At 38.2% G+C, this 16,176-nt stretch overlaps 2 protein-coding genes across 3 annotated transcripts; one reads left to right on the top strand and one right to left on the bottom strand.

Moving 5' to 3' along the window:
* Window positions 1–2,102: 2,102 nt before the first annotated feature.
* On the bottom strand, window positions 2,103–9,921 carry syap1 (synapse associated protein 1). 2 transcript variants are annotated; one of them, XM_063882113.1, is made up of 9 exons: window positions 9,616–9,921; window positions 8,914–9,032; window positions 8,288–8,354; window positions 7,155–7,228; window positions 6,927–7,066; window positions 6,282–6,385; window positions 4,864–4,913; window positions 4,589–4,745; window positions 2,103–2,839 (listed from the first exon to the last, which is right to left on the bottom strand). In XM_063882113.1, exons 1-9 carry the CDS (start codon window positions 9,812–9,814, stop codon window positions 2,709–2,711), a joined length of 1,041 nt encoding a protein of 346 aa, XP_063738183.1. In that variant the 5' UTR covers window positions 9,815–9,921; the 3' UTR covers window positions 2,103–2,708. The 2 variants fall into 2 exon arrangements, with proteins under 2 accessions (XP_063738183.1, XP_063738182.1); XM_063882112.1 differs by having other exon boundaries at window positions 6,234–6,385; window positions 9,616–9,919.
* Window positions 9,922–10,540: 619 nt separating this feature from the next.
* Window positions 10,541–14,701, top strand: phospho2 (phosphatase, orphan 2). The gene is made up of 4 exons (XM_063882175.1): window positions 10,541–10,636; window positions 11,253–11,329; window positions 11,545–11,639; window positions 12,246–14,701. The coding sequence occupies exons 1-4, from the start codon at window positions 10,559–10,561 to the stop codon at window positions 12,809–12,811; spliced, it is 816 nt and encodes a 271-aa protein (XP_063738245.1). The 5' UTR covers window positions 10,541–10,558; the 3' UTR covers window positions 12,812–14,701.
* Window positions 14,702–16,176: the final 1,475 nt, after the last annotated feature.

Below are 16,176 nucleotides of genomic sequence, written 5' to 3'. Positions count from 1 at the left end.
TTCATCAAAGTTGTTGTGGCCTAGGTTGATAGTATACAAACTGAGGGAATACTATTTAGTTACATTTTACTTAATATTGTTTTTTAAGAAAGAACCACTAAATATTATTATTTGAAACTCCACATTTCATAAAAGTAGACTATATATCCTTATAAAATTGATAATGTGAACTGTTCCAGTACATAGTAGGCCATTTAAAGTATTTATTGATGGGTTTATTTCAATGGAGACGAGATAATAGTGTAATGGTACAGTTATATGTGATGACTGGAGAATTCGTCTTTTAGCGTTAGCCCGATAGGGGTCTCTCTGTTCAAGAGGTGAAAACCACTAATAAGCTGCCACTCTGAAAGGGTTATCACATCAAAACATAATCTAGGGATGTATAACAATAAAAAAATAACAACTAGAATTTGCCCACCCAGATGGTACCGATATGCATCATTTTCGTGTATAGCAGTCTCATATTGGCTCCAAAACTCTTGCCACATACTGACATCTCCATTGTATTTGTCAATAATCAACCTTGGTAGCTTTACTGATTGTCTCTGTGGTACTGAGTTACCTGAAGCGTCACTCACTCTTGGATGTGCTGCGCTTTGGTTCACCTCCTCCATTTTCTTTATCGTGCGCTGCGCACGGCTCCTGGACATGATGACACGTTCCTTGTATTCCTCGGAGGCTTCGATCTCCGTTTCCAAGTCATCCAACGCAGTTAGCCGTTCTATTCCGTGGTCGAGTTCAGACAGACTGTCCTCCTTAGCCGACAGCATTTCCAATAAAGTGCTCAAGTGATCAGTATCTGGCTTGGCCATGTCTGAGTCAATCTGATTAATAAGTCTTGTAGTGGCACCTCTGATTGTACCTCGCTTTCGTCTCATTCTTTCCGCTTCTATCCGACGTTCGTCTCCTGTCATTCCCGCAGCTCCGGCTGCATCTCCGATTGAGTCCTCCTGGCTCATCTTATCCCGGGTTTCGGCACCAAAAAATTTTGATTAACTACCTCCAAAATAAACAGCAGGACGTCGGATATGAAACAAAGGCTTCTTTATGTAGGGAAATCAGTAGCGACCATTACACGTTCAGCAAACTTCACAAAACATATCATCAACAGCTCCATGTATGCTAGTAATTTTCGTATACGCAGCACTTCTATTTATTCTAAGGAAAAACGCGCGTAACTCTTGTTTTAGCCGCTAAGCATTCTGGTAGTTTCTTAACCCTTTGTTAGGCAATAGAACAGAAAACATATCTCAAATCAATATCAATCACATAGAATACAACAAAATATAATTATTTCTAACTCTCCTTTTAACTGTAAATAGTAATAAAACCTTTAGCAGCTTTCTATGCATTACATCATTAATCTTAAACTGTAAGCTATTAAGTTACAACAACCAGAGTTTAGGAATACTCTGTTACAGTAAAAGTCCTGCATTCAAAATGTTACTCAAGTAAAAGTAGAAAAGCATTAGCATCAACATGTACTTAAAGTAGTGACAGTAAAAGCAGTCATTGTTTGATTGGTCCATTTCAGAATAATATCTCTGATATGTTTTATAATTATTGATCATTAAAGTGTTCTCAGAGCATGGACTTTAAGTGTTTAAGTCACGCAACTGTGGTCTCCACAAAGCAGCTTGAGCTAATGAACACACCAAAGTCGGAATAATGACTCAGGAAGCAATTGAAAGCACCATTGGATGTCAAGCCTGTGATGTAAAATAATTTGGCGTTAGCCCCCAAAACACGCTTGTCAGCATTGGTTAACACAACAGTTTCCTGGGCTATTTTGCCATATGTATTAACCAATGGGTTTTGACCATAAGGGCAGTAGCAGCTCATTCTGATATAGACTTAGCTTGGGAACCTTATATGTATATATGGGAACTAGAAGATCGCAGGTTGAAGCCCCAAAAGAAACATACGCTTTAAGTGTTTGTGGTTTTTAGATTGGGCATAGCCAGGGTGAGCACCTGGACCCCCACACACTCCCTGCTTTTAACACTTTATCAGGTTAAATCCAGTCTAAATGTCACTGTGTGCTGTGCTGTCTACATCTGTGACATTAAAAAGCAGATTTAGAAAACACTCCATTTCCATTTATTTCATAATAATAGATTTAACTTTATTAAAGGATGACATTTAATAAATGTACAGTATTTCAGTTGCAGAGAAACAAAGAAAAGCAGACGTACACGCAGGAGTTTGCGATACAAAATGTAAAATAAGCAGAAGTAATGATGGGGATTGCATCTTGACTATAGTGTTAGAATCCTCTATATTTACATAAGTGTAACTTTACATTTGACTTTACTATACTATAACTATACCAAGACTTTGCTGTACAACCCACCCAGAAAGAAGCCGTGGAAACAAGCAACACCTTCCATTATAAAAATCTTTCACTGGAGCGCCCTCTAGCGGCTTTTCCTTGACAGAAAAAAAGAGTGTAGATAAAAGTAAGGTAGGAAGGAGTAGTGAAGAAGCACTTACTAAGAATGCCTGCACTGTTTCCAGCAGAGGTGACTCTCTCTTGCACTTTATAGGATCTACACCTTCATTAGGGAGAGGAGGATGTTTAGAACTAAGCAATCACAGTTGGGTGGAGCAGAGAGTCTAGAAGTTCACCCCCCCTGTGCATCAATGGTCACTTATTCCTCCCTTGCTGGCCAGATCACTGAACAGGACAGACTTGAGGGATTCGTCTAGCTCTCGTCGGCCTGGAGCATCTTCTCGATCTCCTGATCCCACTGCTCGTCTCTGTTTTCTGACTCAGACACCACCTCGTACTCCTGGAGCTCCTGCTGCAGCTCCTTCTCCCAGTCCGCTGTCTCTTCTGGATATAAAAAAAGAAAGACAATTATTTAGCATGAAATTGAATAACACTGGATACAATCAGAGACTGTTGTCTTCCATTATCTAAATTGGTTTGATATGGACAGTTAATACGAGCAATAAAAGGCAATATATTGATATAGCGACTAAACTTATAAAGTTAAGAGGCTAAGTTAGGCTTTCAGAATGTTTCATTAAGAGTTAAAAACTAACAATTACTAAATGTCAAACTATGTATCCAAGCTAGCCTACCTTCTTTGTCATCAAAAGGCCCAATTTCGTCCCCACCACTTAGGATTTACAATGTTCAGAAAATAGCGTGCACAAACAATTGTATACATTCAGAAGTTTATTTGCACAAGACAACGTGTAAAAACTAGAGGACTGTTCACACTTTTTGGTTGTATGTGATGTAACCCAAGTGGTGCGATTTGTGCACTTCTGACCTATAGTTTTGACAACATTTTCTGACTCTCCAACACTTCAACAGGTGAGCTGAGACGAACGCATTGAAACAGCTCACAAGGCTTACAACTCCTCTCTCCGCCTACAAGTCCTTCAGAGGTGTTCATTCCTCTCATTCTTTCATCTGCTGCCTCTACCCTAAACACTGGTTAGCTGCTGCATGTTTCAAGTTTTTTTTAAAGATGCTGGCAGACATGTCGCCTGGAGTTGCTGTATACACAACACCCAAAATGTGTGCGTCAAGAAGGGGAGACTCTGGGATTAAAAGGGAGTAAATTACGTTTGCCACAACATTGAGTACACCCACAAAAATGCCTTGTGTCTGATCCCACCGTGTGCCCAGGTAAGACACAGATGCACAGAAGAGAACGAGGCCATGAATTGAGCAAAAGTGTATTTGACACGCCAACAAAGCACGCTGGGTTCACGAAAGTAGAACCCGTCCAATTATGACGTGTTTTTTAGCTGACGCTGTTATCCAAAGCAACTTACAAAGTGCCAATGGCCGTGTCGACATCTTCACTGCTGGGGTTTGGATTGAACCGCTAACCCTAAACCCCCCCTGCGCCACTGATCATCTGGATTTATTTTAGATCACACGATGTTTGCCACCCTTCGACGACTCATACTTGGCTTAAACCTTACCATGACCTTTATGTGTAATGGCAATGACCTTAAGTCAGGGGTTTCCAAACTATGGCCCAGGGGCTGAACGCGACCCATTTTGAATCGGCCCTCAGCAAATCCAAAAAGTATAATGTAATTGGAATATCGCCCCCACGTGAAACTTGTGCTCGTCTTATATTGTACTTCTTAAATAGATACAACACAGCTGTATTCATGTGTTAATAATAAGCACAATTTTCAAATATATTCAGTCAATTCAAGTTAAAAACATTTTCTAACAAATCTTAGTTGATAAGAAAAAAGCAGAATAACTTATAAGCATAACCAGCTTGAAATAGACCCTTCATTTTTCCCCTTATTATAAGCAATCTGAGGGATTATCAAACAAGATAAATGAAACCCTATGGACAGCTGTGGTGAAGGTTATTCATTTTCCTGAAGCATATTCACATATCCAGAATAATGAACCTACATTTGATTGATTTTGCTATCTTATAACTTAACTCAAGAGGCAATGTAACTCTCCTCTAGTGAAACACATAAAAGTCTTGTTGTCCCCCTATTGGGTGCCAGTTTGTAATAGACAACATTAATTTGAAGTACCTGTGGAGAATGTATTAATTTATTATTCCATGTATTGTAACATATTAATGCTAACCATCAACGGACGGGACGCTGTCCTTCTTATCCAGCACCAGCTGCTCCATCTCCTTCCTCAGGTCCTCCTGGTCGAAGCCTGTCGAGTCGAAAGCATCACTCACAAACTCGGACACTCCGGGACTCGTCGACATCTCCTCCTCTTCCTCGTGTGCTGGCTGAGAGTAAGAGAAGACAACCCATTGTACTACTTAAGTTTTAAAATGAAGGTAGAAGGTATATACATTTCGGTACTGTAAACGGTTACAAACCCAGACATTATTTTACTTCACTTACCTCCTGTGTTTTGTTGATGGAAACTGGTGGAGTTTTTGGTCTGACGCTGTCTGCAAAACACAACACAGTGCTGGTATATGTGTGTAACCACAGATTCCCAAATCTGATGGGAATCTCTGGGGACAACGCAGAATATTTGATTTACCACATACTGTTTTGTAGTCCAAACAAATGTGTGCTAGTTAACGCAACTAAGGAGCGCAATAAGTGTGCGCATGGGGCCGAAATTCATTTTCTATTAGCCACAACTTGTATTTATAAGAGAATAGATGTGGTTAGAATGTGCACACCTCAAGCATACCTCATGTGTTATGTACATATTAGGATGCTACCTATGTTTAATTTTACAATGTCAAGGCACATTTAGCAACAACCTCAACATGTGATGAATGAAAGGTGCGTTAAATAGCCCCAATTTTCATTGAGTCGTCTAGCAAGATGTGGAGTATTGATAGAGGTGCTAGGGAGGAAATCCGGCTCATGCATGTGAACAGGTTTGAAGTACTGAACACTTTGTACAAATAGCTATGATGGGCCATAAGAGACACCACTTCAAGGGACAGTTCACTCCATTATCAGACACTAATTTGTCTTTCCTGTAGTGAACTTTATTGCTCGAGATTGCTTTTGTGTGCCTTCAGTAGAAATGCTCAAAATAAAATGTGGTGCTCAAAGCTCCAAAAAACTACATATTCAAAATCTCAACTGCAATGTCCCTGAACAGAAAGCATGACCCCGGTTATTGAAGATAATCCCATAACCTTGTTGGTATCAGTCTCATGTAGGAACTATTTTCTTTCTACCAAACTACACCCACTAACCGTATCACCCTACAAGTGTGCACCTCCTCATGGAGAAGAGGTTCACCTGAGCTACATCACATCACTGCTGAGGGGGATACAATTTATGTTTATATGATGCTGTTCAGAGCCCCATCCCATGATTAGCATATGGCTTACTTTTGTGGGTTGGAACCAGAATCAGAATCAGTTTTTTAAGTAGGTTTACACAGGAATTTGCTTTGGTACTTTGAAACGATATAAAGAAAATAGTTCCTAGCTAGTAAGATTTTTTTTTTCTGTCATTTTAAGCATCACAAGCCAAGTGCCAGCTACTCTCATTATATTGGAGAGAGGGTACACATCTCTACAATCAGAATTGGGTTTTTTCATGGGTGGACTCATTTTAAAATCTCTGACCAAAACACAATCCATATAAATGTGATTGAGTCGGATGCATCAAGCTGATAAATCCCTACAGGGGATTGCAAACGATGCCAGGCATACAGTTATTTGGGAGTATCCTGTGAGGTATACTGTAAGTGTATCAACCCCTGTTGGTGTGAACGAGCTTGTGGATGACAGCCGTACCGGTCAAGACGACGTCCTCAGGTGAGACTCCGGCCCCTCGGTCCTCACCTTCCTTCTGCTGCTGCTGCGCTGCCAGTGCCGTGAGCTGAGCCGACTGCTTGACCAGAGACACCCGGTAGAAATAATTCCTCCAGAAAGCCTCCTCCTTCACACTGTCAGACACAAACACATCCATTTTATTAGAAATACTGTATAATGAGATTCCAGTGGTAGCTGCGCAGCATTGTTACCAAGTTATGTGATGAATATTTTTTAAAAATCCAGAGCTTTGTAAAGTTTAAATATGTCAATCTATTGAAAAAAGATCAATGTCATGATTTCTAAATTTCAAACATGTTTGGATTAAATGAAATATTATGCTTCAATGCAAATTTGTTGAAGTTTGGACTTTCAATAAAAGCATTTTTATCCAAACCTGTGTCATGCACCGATATTATAAGGGCACTCTAGAGTCAATATAACTACACCATAAACCCTTTTTTGTCTGACCTCAATCCCTAAAAAATATTTTTTTCATTTTTCTTGTTTGGGTGCTGACATCATATCATATGACCACAGACATTTGAGATTCTACTGAAAACCTTAACAGAGGCGGGAAATGTAAAACACATACAGAAACGCCCAAGCAGCAATTAGCACTCAACGCATACATATGTTCTATAGGTACAAACACAAGGCGGGAAGATTACTGACAGTTTAGGCACCAGGTCGAAACGCATGCGGTTGAGCAGCTGGTCTTCCTCCAGCATCACTGCAGCCATGGGATACATCTGCTCCATGTCGAAGTGGAACTGAACTCCAGCAGGAGGGTCGCGCAAGAAGTTCCTCTTGTCCTAGAAATCAGCAGCCAGAGAGATCAGTTTGCAGACAGACTATCAAACAGAGAGTGATAATATCACAGACACAAGTGTAATTTCTTACAGCGGACAAAGCGAGGATCTGCTGCTGGATCGTCTCCTCCTCATTGTAGCCGACCCAGGGAGGCACCGCTGCATCTAGACACAAACATCAGCACACACACCTTTACACCATGTTCAAAGTACATAAACCCTGACACATAATAACAGTTCTGTGACTTGCTAGTCTTATCTCCCAGTTGGAGTCTTGCACGCACCTGGATCAGTGCGAACAGAAGCTGTTTTGCTTATTTAAACTGATTATGTAAGTTTACTGACAGAAGGCAGAAGATTTCCACATTTTCTATCAATAAGGTCAGACAAGATTGAAATTTGAATAAACATTTGTATATTTTAGTAGTGTTTTTTTTGTGTGGGGAAAAAATAATAAGCAATACCAGCTCTTGTGGCATGTTATGCTATAAGCTTGCACACCAGGCAAAGCATTCAGTGAACACTTATATTATGTACAGATAATCAGATATGAAGTCCCTCTCATGCTTCCATCACACTCTTGAACAGTTTGAGCCAAAGAAACTCATGTTCATGTTAGTTTTGACTATATTCCTGGAGTAAATATATAATTTTGGGACTTTTACTTTAACCAGAAGATGGCAGCTTAAAGCAAGTTTGGTAACACCGTATGCTAGTTTTGCTAGTTAGCTGTGTGCCAGTGTGGGATGCAATTTGATTAAGCTTGCTAATTGAATGGCTAAATTCCCCTTTCTACATTAAGTATTTATTATAAAACATTTTACAGTAACTTAGTTGTTCACTGTAATCATTAAGCCCACGTTGTGTGCTTGAATATCTTATGGTCCAAACATGCTAGCTAGCTATCTCACCACACTTCACACTGTATGTAGTTGAAAAATTAAAGAGTGTGTCTGTTAATTATATGGTAAAATATGTGTTTCTATCTGCACATGACATACAGTAGTGACTAAGCCTGGGCAAATAACCCTTCTATTGTGCAATCAGCAGACATAGCCAAAAAAGCTTCCCTTTTACTTCATACATTACTGATTTCAAATCGTGTTTCCCTCAACAAACCATGACATGCAAGAGGATAAATTGGAATCTGGTTTGCCTTGAAAAGCAAGGGGCCCATTGCTTATTCGTATATATAGGATGCTTGCCTGATAATTGGGGGTTTACCTGATTTTTTGGACTTCTTCTCTTGGACAAACTTCTCCTGCTCTTTTTGAAAGTCTCCTAGGAAAGTCTGCAAATACACAGGTGTAATATCACACATTAAATGGAGGTTAAGGGGGGGGATGCACAATATATTTTTTTAATCACCATGGCTATGTCAACTTCAAAATAACCACAATTTAAATATTGTAACAGTGCATGAAATGACATTCTGTTCAGAGTCATTATTTAGTCTGAATTGCTCCATGCTGTTAACAAAAGCGGACTAGTGTATTTTGGATTATTGCAGAAAATAATTATTTAAAAGTGTATGATAATTAGACATTTTGTTCAGCAAGAATTTCTCAACTCTGCACCATTCCATTTATTAACTAAAATAAGCTTGGAAATATATTCCTTTATTTTTTTCTACAACTAACTGGTTGTTTTTAGCAGTATACTGAAGCATCAGAAAGGCAGAGCTGAGTACACTTAAATATCTGCTCCTATTCCTTTGATTGTGCAGTCCTTTATCATGTTAAAGAGGCCCTATTATGCTTTTAGGTTTCCCCTTTCCTGTAGTGTGCTATATAGGTTTTTGGGTGGTACATGCTGCTAAACTTGTCAAACCACCAACCACTGCAACATGCCTTGTCTATGATTCCGTCAATCTTCCCCTCTTCCACACTCTTCTTGATGGTCTGAGCCGTCTCCACTACAGACTCTGAGATCTTCTTGCCAGCACTGGAGGCAAAACTGAAGATGTAATCTTCAGGAGGAGAAGGGAAATGAGAAGTTAGCATGGGTGACAAAATCATCATCTTGTAGGGCTATTGCTAAAAACATTGCTTCACAACAACAACAACCACAACAACAACACATCTTCTTCCTTAGGTAATTTGAGCCTATAAACCTTTGTTCTTTGCTTCTTTTTAGTTTTTTTAATTAATATTTCTCTACATTTGAATGATTTATAATTGTTTGTTTCTTACAATGTATCATGTTTAACTGTGTTTATGTATATGCACCAAACACACCAAGGCAAATTCCTCGTATGTGTTAACCTACTTGGCAGTAAACATGATTCTGCTCTCCGTTTTAGCTGCTGTGTATTGTTGCTTAAACAACAGTGACATTTAGCTAGTGTATTTTTATTTTAAATAAATAATATGAAGGGTTAATATTGAACAAAGAACAGTTGTATAGCTTAATTGGTGAATGATGTGTTTTCATAGACTGACATAACGATGGAAGACCAGCAAATGCTAGAGCCACTAAGAAGCTAATAACCGAGCTTAACGTGACGTAATGTTTTCTCACAAACACAGCAATGAAACATATTTCTCTCTCACCGCTGATTCCTTTTTCTTGGACAGAGTCGTCTTGGTTGGCCTCTGGTTCTCCATGGTCAGCTGCTTGCTGTTTGTTTACCTCGTTTTGTGCCTCCACCACCTTTTCTTCCTGCTCAACACTCAGGGCTTCTGGGTCGTCCGACGTCTTGGTGTACGTCTGGTTCTCAAACCCCAACCACGACCCGAAACCTTTAAACATGTTGGTCAAATAAAGCGACCGTTAAGCTTAAAGACAGGAACAACAACACTGAGAAAAGAGGAGGGTTCTGGACTTTATGCAACCAGGAACTAACCCGACAAGTATCTTCTTCGCTGGTTTTATTTTTTAATGATTTTATATTTAGGCTGTTTAATACTGCCGCCCAGTGGTCAAAAGGGGGTAATGATGCATTCAAGTGTTGCCTGGGTCGATGGGTAAAAAATATGTACAGTTGATTTATATGTGAAATGCCGACATAGATGTAACATGCTGGCATCATGAAAAAAAAATGTTGTATGAAAAAGAGGGGAAAATCAATCCAATGGATTTTCTGTCAAATGATTACAATGTTTTGTGCACGAAAATCTAAATGTGTACAGTAGCTGAATTTGTAAAATAATTGTGGTGCAGTAAAAAGTAAACTTGTTTGTATTTAGTGGCATGAAAAAGAAGAATCCAGTAAAGTACAAGTACCTCAAATGTGGACTTAAGTAGAACAGCCTACTTGATTTCATGTAGTTAGATTCGTTTTGCAGCATTATTACAAAATCGCAAACTAAAACACTCTTACAAAGGTAAGATTAATTTTCAAAGTATGGTACCTTTACATGGGATATTTATATACAGCCTAGAGTCCAGAGCCGTATAGAGAGAGTCTGAGGTAATTCTAGGAACTGCTCCTATAATAACAGGTTATTTTAAAAGCAGCCCTTTACCAGCAGGTGGCAGTAATGAGAACAGATCATGTTCACATCCTGTAGTGCGACGGTCAAGAAGACGGGAAGGAAGTCAGAGCCGTTGACTGATGTCATACAGACTCAGGTTAGTTTGTTCACAGTTTTATCCAATATTCGGCATTTTACGTGTCTGAACCTGATATGTAGTGTAGTACAGAAACATGCATTATCCCTGTATTTTCCATGAGCCGGATCTGGATAGCTGGTGTAGAATATTAATAGGGGGATAGCAGCGACGCTAGGCCAATGACTTGTAAGGAGGTGAAGTTACACCAGACCTCTAATAAAAATGCGCCATTTTAACCACATTTGTTTTTATTAATCTTATAGGTTTGATAGTAAATAACTTACATCATATTATGGTTAATGCATGACCTGTGGTTCAATCGGCATATATAGTGTAGCGATCTATAAAAGTTCAACAGTTGTTTGGTTGTTACAGTCACAGTATGTGCTTATGAAAGATAAGGTGGCTCAGTGCATCAGACTTTAAATAATGTTGTTAACATACATCATACATCTACATCAGACAGTAGATAATGTTAACTAACCAAAACCTAGTGTCATGACCGATAAAACATGCGTAGTAGGCTACAACTCTAGCTAACAAGAGTATATCATAATATTTAAAATATGAATACCTAATTTCTTCTTCACTCCTTGAACATATTTCTATATCTGAACTAGTGTTTTATTTTCAGTTCAAAATGAAGACTCTGATGGTGTTTGACTTTGACCACACTGTGGTTGATGATAACAGCGACACTTGGGTGATAAGGTAAATAATACGATTTAATACATTTATGAATCAATGCAAAAATTCAGAAAAACTGGTTTGGTGCAAAATGTATCTGATTAATATTGCAAGACTGTTGACTGTCAAGTTCAATGTATAGTCAAAATCTGCAGGTGAAATATAAATATTTATATTTTTATATCAAGCAACATAACAATTTAACCACTGTGGATCTTTCCTGTTTTTACTCTTCACAGAAGCCTTCCCTCTAAGACTCTTCCTGACTCTGTGAAGAAATCCTACAGAAAAGGCCACTGGACTGAGTACATGGGCAGAGTCATGAAGTACATAGGTGAGAATTAATACAGTTTTGCTGGCAACTTCAGCAAACTAATAGTGCTGCTAAAGATATTTTTGACCACTAATATTTTATTTCAACTCTTAATCTGTGGAGAAATGTCTTTAGTATCCTAAAATAATGACTTGGTGTTTAAAAAATAATTTCTCAATATCTTCAAATAATGGTTTAGTATCTCAAATAATAATTTCATATGTCCAAATATTGACTTATTGTATCATATTTACGAGATACTTTTGCAACACCATTAGTTTTTGTCTCAAATGTATGAGCTCCTATTGCAATATAATGACTAAATGATTCTTTATTTTGAAGTAGTGGTTTATTCTCTCAAAGTAATGATTTCAATTCTTCCAAAAATGATAGTAATTGAAGTATAGTGACTTTTTTTTCCCATTACCCAATCATTATTTTGAAAAATGTTCTGATTATTTTGAAATATTAAGTCATTATTTTGGGATAATAAGTCATTGTTATTTAAAGAACTTTGGCATTTTTTACCATCACAATGCTAAGTTTTCATTACATCACTGGTAGTAATGGGCTTCTATACAACCCCTCTAAATCTCAGCTCTTTCATTTTTCTGTCTGTCCGTCCAGGGGAGCAGGAGGTCAACCCCGACATGATCCGCAGTGTTATGGAGACCATCCCCTTCACAGCTGGAATGAAAGACTTGCTGACTTTCATTTCAGAGCACAAAAGCACCATTGACTGTATAGTCATCTCTGACTCCAACTCCTTGTTCATAGACTGGATCCTCCAGGCATCTGGATTACACACAGCGATTGATCAGGTTTACACCAACCCAGCTAAGTTCAACGAGCTCGGGTACATAGAGGTGCATAATTACCACTCTCATGACTGTGATCAATGCCCCGTAAACCTCTGCAAGAAAATAGTTCTGGAGGTGTATCTGTCAGAGCAGTCCGATAGAGGTGTAGAGTACGAGCAGGTATTTTACTCAGGGGATGGCAGGAATGATTTCTGCCCCACTTCCTGTCTGAAAGGGAATGATTTTGTGATGCCCAGGAAGGGGTACACCCTAGAGAAACTGCTGGCCACTCTGCAAGATCAGAAAGATAACACTTCTCTGAGAGCTAAAGTCATAGCCTGGAGCAGTGGCACTGACATCCTCGAGGAACTGAAAGCAAGTATCAAGTTTTAGCCATGAAGTACAAAACTTGATCCGATCCTCAGTTGTAACTGAAATATTGCACTAATGGAAAATATTGAGTCTGTACTGTAGAGGTCATACGCTGCTCCTCATAATTGTTTTATTTTTTCTTCAAATTTTTGAGACAGTATTGTATGACAATTTTGTTGGTAAAATGTTTTCAATCATGATTAAAACCCTTAATATTTTGTTTTTACTTTTGAAAACAGTAATTACCAGTTGAACAAGATTGGACTTGCATTTGTGCCCAACTACTATAAATTACAGTACAAAAGTTTACATTGAGCTGACATTAATTGATCAAGGTTTACAAGAAAACCAACCTGTTGAGACAAAATTAATTTCCATTAAAACTAAGAATGCAGTTTTAAATACATGGTTTAGTTGTCAATTGGAGCAGAAAGAAAATTATTCTGTGCATGTCAATGCAACAAAACATCATACATTTAGCGGAAAGGGCTGCTGTTTAATGGTAACTGGTGCTGAACAAAAGTATACGTTTTATATTTTGTGAAATCAGCTTTTTCAATGTTAATTAGTTATATTTAACAACAGCAAAAAATACATAATTTAAGTTAGCTTTAATAGTGTTGGTGGGCAGATTTGATTAATTTTAGATGCAGCCAAGCTAGCCAATTCCCTGTGCTCTAAGTCTTCGTGCTACGCTAAGCTAATGGATCTCTATTTTTGGATCATCAACATTGTAGAAGTACCAAACTTGTCATTCAACTTTTGGCAAACAAGAATTGTTTTTCTGCCCACAAAAATCCCTTAAGCCAGCAACAGTAAGCTACATTTTTAATTATCCAACCGATAAACCCATCCAAGTGTTAACAAGTATGCCAATCTAAGTAGCTAGCAGCACCAGCTCCAAAAGATGCTAATGCTAGCTTAGCCACAAAGCCAGCAAGTTCACAAACTACATTTACAACTAGAAGGTAGCTTTAACCACAGCTATCAGCAGATGTTATAACCATCTTCTAAACACACTGAAACGCAATACTTTATCCCCTTGCTAAATTTCAACAGTATATAAATAAAAGTTTATAATTAGCAGCCTTTGCAGAGCACGTCATCTAACTTACATGCTTCTTGAAAAACACTATAAAACATACGAATAAACAAACTACAATGACTTATATTGGATTGCAATAGACTTGTCATAATATGACAATACTAGTGTAACATGGTTCTGTTCTATGTAAAAGTAAACAGAATTTGTATCTTCAGCATTTTGAATGTAACACTCCAATATGACTTATCTTCCTAAATGGTTTTAGGAAAACCTATTGTGCCAAATAGAATGTTTTAGATTTGTCAAAATGTTCTAATGTTTCTTAATGTCAACTGACAAAACAAAACAACACACACATAACACATAGCTTCTTCTCAGGTTGGATTATATTTTTGGTGTTTTTACAATGAATGCGTGTTCTTCTCTGTGGCAGTGAACATCCCTGCCTTTTCGTGATTTTGACTGTTTTTAGTCCTTGTTAAGCTGTGTGATCGTTTATAACAGGTTTGGATTAACCTCATCATGTTACCTCTGAGTTGGCTATATTACAAAAACCTCAACCTATTGTTTACACTAAATGAACAAAAACTCCTGGTCTCTGAACAGCTGTCTTTCCATCCATAATTAATATCCAGATTACTAGGAAACCCTTTGATAATATAAGAATAGTCATGGGACGTTGTCCATATATAGTAAAGAACCTCGATAGAGTATTGCTTTAACAACCTAAATGTTCATGGAAACATGCGTTGAGAGATTTGGTTGACATTGTCATGAAACATAATGTGAAATGTGAAATGTGTTTTTTGTTTATTTTCCTAATCTTGTGATTCTAATGATGCAATTAAAACCAGAAACCTCTTGGATCCATTTAGTCTTTATTTACTTTTCCAGAGTGACCAGAAATACTACAGATCCAGATGGTGTTGAGTTGCATTATATTGCAATAATATGGTTTTGTAAAGGTAAATGTAGTGTAAGAAAATACAAGAAACCCATTAGTGGTTCCCAACTTAGGCTCAGGTCCCCAAATGGCGGTGTTAGAAACTTCATGGGGGAGGTCTTGTTTATTTCAATGTGTGTAAATTAAATCTATATTAACAACACTTTTACAATCCATAAACGTGTTCAGCAATGCTGGTGGTTCAGTTAAGTTGTAAGCAAAATGTTAACATTAGCATGCTAATAGGTATATTATTTAACATCTTTGTTTAGCAGGCTAGCATGCTAATATCTGCTAAATAGTTCTAATCGCTAAAGTACAGCTGATGGGAATGTATTTAGTTCTGCAGGTATTACAAAGTTACAGTGACTACAATTCATCTTTCGGGGATTTTTCCCCCATCAAAAAATTGCCCTCCAAACCATAACCATACACCTCATGGTAGTATAGGCTATCATCAGTGTCAGCAGGCTTAACTTCAGGATTATAGATGTGAAATAATATGAATTGATTGATTGATGTTGGACCCTTTTTTTGCTAAATCATTATTGATGTAACAAACGGTTTCCACCAAAACTTCAGGCAGCCTTTAATTGAAAAACGGACTGTTACTTACTTTTCAGACATAAAACTTTGAAGTTTCAAAGATATCCTTTCCAAGATTGACAGTGGGACAAATAATCCCTGAATTGGCAGAAATGGAGTGGGATTTGAAGTTGGATTTTGGGAAGAATGCATCTCAACAATTCACTGAGACAGCTCTCACCTGGTATTATGATCCAAGACTCCGCAGGCTTTGTTTACCCTCTCAATTCATTCTGCAGAGGGAAGGAGCTTTAGATGAGGCTTAAAGGAAGATGCTTGGTTGCATAAGTAACAGCCGGGCTCAACAGTGAGGCCATCAAACTAGGATACAAGTTTAGAATAGTTTACTCAGAAAGTTTGGTGATTATCCAAGAGACACGGCATGGATCTGTGAATGGCCAAAGATTGTATACCATCATATTGAGTACAGTATTAGCCTAAGAGAAACCTGTTTGTGTCCACCAACATTTATAAGCATGGTAGATTTCTGAATGAGATTATCGGACACAGAGCCAGAGAACAAAAAGTCTGGTGTTCCCCCTGGCTTTCACCGACAAGATGTTACTCAGAGAGACCAAAACAGCTTCAAGGAGACACAAGGGCTATAAAAATTGGCAAATCAACCACAAAGAGACAAATATTGACTACTCAGAACATCCAAATTACCACAATGATAAACAAAATGACTAAAAAGAGACAGAATGGATACAAAGAGATTCACAATCATGGAAGCTCACCCCCCTATCTGGGTACGCAGGTACTGCAAGGGGGGCGCATGAAGCTTGGGAGGAAGTTGTAAACAAACAGTGGTTG

The sequence above is a fragment of the Eleginops maclovinus genome, chromosome 4 (genome assembly GCF_036324505.1).
Source record: "Eleginops maclovinus isolate JMC-PN-2008 ecotype Puerto Natales chromosome 4, JC_Emac_rtc_rv5, whole genome shotgun sequence".
Taxonomy (NCBI): domain Eukaryota; kingdom Metazoa; phylum Chordata; class Actinopteri; order Perciformes; family Eleginopidae; genus Eleginops; species Eleginops maclovinus.
The sequence above is the reverse complement of the archived record's forward strand: the minus strand, read 5'-3'. Positions and strand labels throughout refer to the sequence as shown.

Excerpts from the sequence above, each read along its gene's own strand:
- syap1 (XM_063882112.1), bottom strand. The coding sequence starts at position 9,814 with ATGTTTAAAGGTTTCGGGTCGTGGTTGGGGTTTGAGAACCAGACGTAC. Across the intron at positions 7,229-8,287 it reads GAAGAAGTCCAAAAAATCAG|ATGCAGCGGTGCCTCCCTGG; the intron begins GTAAACCCCCAA and ends GTTTGTGTCTAG. Across the intron at positions 6,386-6,926 it reads TTCGACCTGGTGCCTAAACT|TGTGAAGGAGGAGGCTTTCT; the intron begins GTCAGTAATCTT and ends TGTGTCTGACAG.
- phospho2 (XM_063882175.1), top strand. The coding sequence starts at position 10,559 with ATGTTCACATCCTGTAGTGCGACGGTCAAGAAGACGGGAAGGAAGTCA. Across the intron at positions 11,330-11,544 it reads AGCGACACTTGGGTGATAAG|AAGCCTTCCCTCTAAGACTC; the intron begins GTAAATAATACG and ends TACTCTTCACAG. Across the intron at positions 11,640-12,245 it reads CAGAGTCATGAAGTACATAG|GGGAGCAGGAGGTCAACCCC; the intron begins GTGAGAATTAAT and ends CTGTCCGTCCAG.